General features: G+C 58.6%; 1 protein-coding gene across 1 annotated transcript in view; it reads right to left on the reverse strand.

The window, feature by feature from the left end:
- LOC113213735 (uncharacterized) overlaps nucleotides 1-1,711 on the reverse strand; it is an 11,322-nt gene extending 9,611 nt beyond the window's left edge. The window contains exons 1-2 of the mRNA XM_052265224.1: nucleotides 1,539-1,711; nucleotides 922-1,110 (exon numbers count right to left, since the gene is read on the reverse strand). Coding sequence (XP_052121184.1) covers nucleotides 922-935 — 14 coding nt within the window. The 5' untranslated portion in view covers nucleotides 936-1,110; nucleotides 1,539-1,711. The remainder of the gene's footprint in view (nucleotides 1-921; nucleotides 1,111-1,538) is intronic.
- Between the last annotated feature and the right edge of the window lie 33 nt (nucleotides 1,712-1,744).

Genomic DNA, 1,744 nt, shown 5'->3' on the forward strand with positions numbered 1-1,744 from the left:
CGGCGGTGGTGCCCCGGGCCAGCGCGGGCGGGGGCGTCATGCAGGTGGTGCTCCACCCCACCCTACTTCACCCCCATCCTCACCCCCATCCGCTGCTCCACCACTGCGGCCGGGAGCACGAGCGGTTTGGTTGGCTTTGGCCTCAACACGACCCGCATCGCACCCCCTCGCCCCCCCTCTTTTGCTCCGCTCACTTTTAATTTCTCCATGTCCATTCCCATCGCACAGCAGCAGCCCCCTTGCCTCCTCCACCACTGTCTCTCGTGTCTGGTCTCTCGCTCGCTCGATATGGTGTGTCAGGTGTGACAGCGCGACAGTTCGTCGGCATCACCAAAGAGTGTAGCGCTAGCATACTAAAGGGACATGCTCGTCACACACACTTTCGGGGGGTTAGAACGGCGCTTAGATACAGCTGGTCGGATTGCAGCAAAGAGTGCTGCAATCCTCGCTCTAGACCCCGGTGGACGCACGCAAGGACCCCACCGCGGTCACCTCGGGACCCATACCTCGCCACCACAACCACCCTGCAACCTTTCAGTGTTTGAATTTGGTTTGAATCCGACTGAGGAGGGGCTCCGTCCCACAACGGTACGCTACCCCGCCCCGCCCCGCGACAGGTCGCGATCTAGTCAGGTAGCTAATGGGATTATGCAGTGAGAGGGTCACTAGGGGGGACCTACCCCTACCAGCGGGAGGGGGAGGGAGCGCCTGCGCCTTTCAGAAAGCCAGCCTGGCGTGTTTCACGGTTCGCAACCCCCGACAGCAATAGGAGACATTCACCCCACTCACAGACAATTAAAACACAAGTCAAGTGAGTTATGCACTTTCTTGTGTAACAGCACTTATAACCCAGTCCGAAAAAATCCCTAGCTTTTGTAAAACAAAAATTCTGCTGTGTATATTTTTTTCACTTTGACTTACCCTTTGAGCGCCATGGCGTCTGGAGCGCCTGCGTCAGCCGCCCTGCCTCACTGCGCGACGCCGCCGCGGTGATGGTCTTGGTGTCCTGGACGCCGTCCCGCGGGGCCCCGGGCCGCCGCCGTCCTGGTGGTCCTGGCGCTGCCCCCGCTGGCGTTCCCCGCACCGCCCGCAGCTGCCGCAGCCGCCGCCCTGCGAAAGACAGAAAAGAGAACACGGGAGTTCTATTATTATAATTGTTATTTTTCATCTCGCGGAAAAAAAAATAATTAAAATTCTCGCTTCTCTCTTTCCATCTCTCCTCTGCCGCGCGCTGCGGCTCGTATTGCTCCCCCTCCGGGCGCCATTGTTTCGGACAGAAAACAACAAAGAGGGCGGAAAAACAACAAAAGCAGGAGCAACAGCAGCAGGGAGAAAAAAGCAAGATGACAGTGATGGGGTAGGGGGAAGGGGTCGGGTCAGCGGTAACGCTCATCACAACGTCGTGAACAACAGCAACAACAACAAAAACCACAGCAGCAGTCGGGAACGACAACACACCCCGCTACTGCACACACTGGCACCAAAAAAGGCCAAACAAAACAAAAACAACAAGAAAAGAACGGGGAAACAACACTCACGCTAATAAACGGACGCTCTACCGTCGACTAATGACGGATTTAAAAGGCCTGCCCTCCAGGCCGGGGGTCGCGTTGGCCCACTACTTGTTGCTCGCGCGGAGCGAGATGACGGTCGGTCTGACGGTCTGCTCGGCGGCGAGGTGCGGGCACGACTGGCGACGGCACGGCACGGCGGCGGCAGGGATGGTGCCGGAGGGGGGGGGGGG

This window comes from Frankliniella occidentalis, unplaced genomic scaffold (genome assembly GCF_000697945.3).
Source record: "Frankliniella occidentalis isolate FOCC.00 unplaced genomic scaffold, Focc_3.1 Scaffold25, whole genome shotgun sequence".
Classification (NCBI taxonomy): domain Eukaryota; kingdom Metazoa; phylum Arthropoda; class Insecta; order Thysanoptera; family Thripidae; genus Frankliniella; species Frankliniella occidentalis.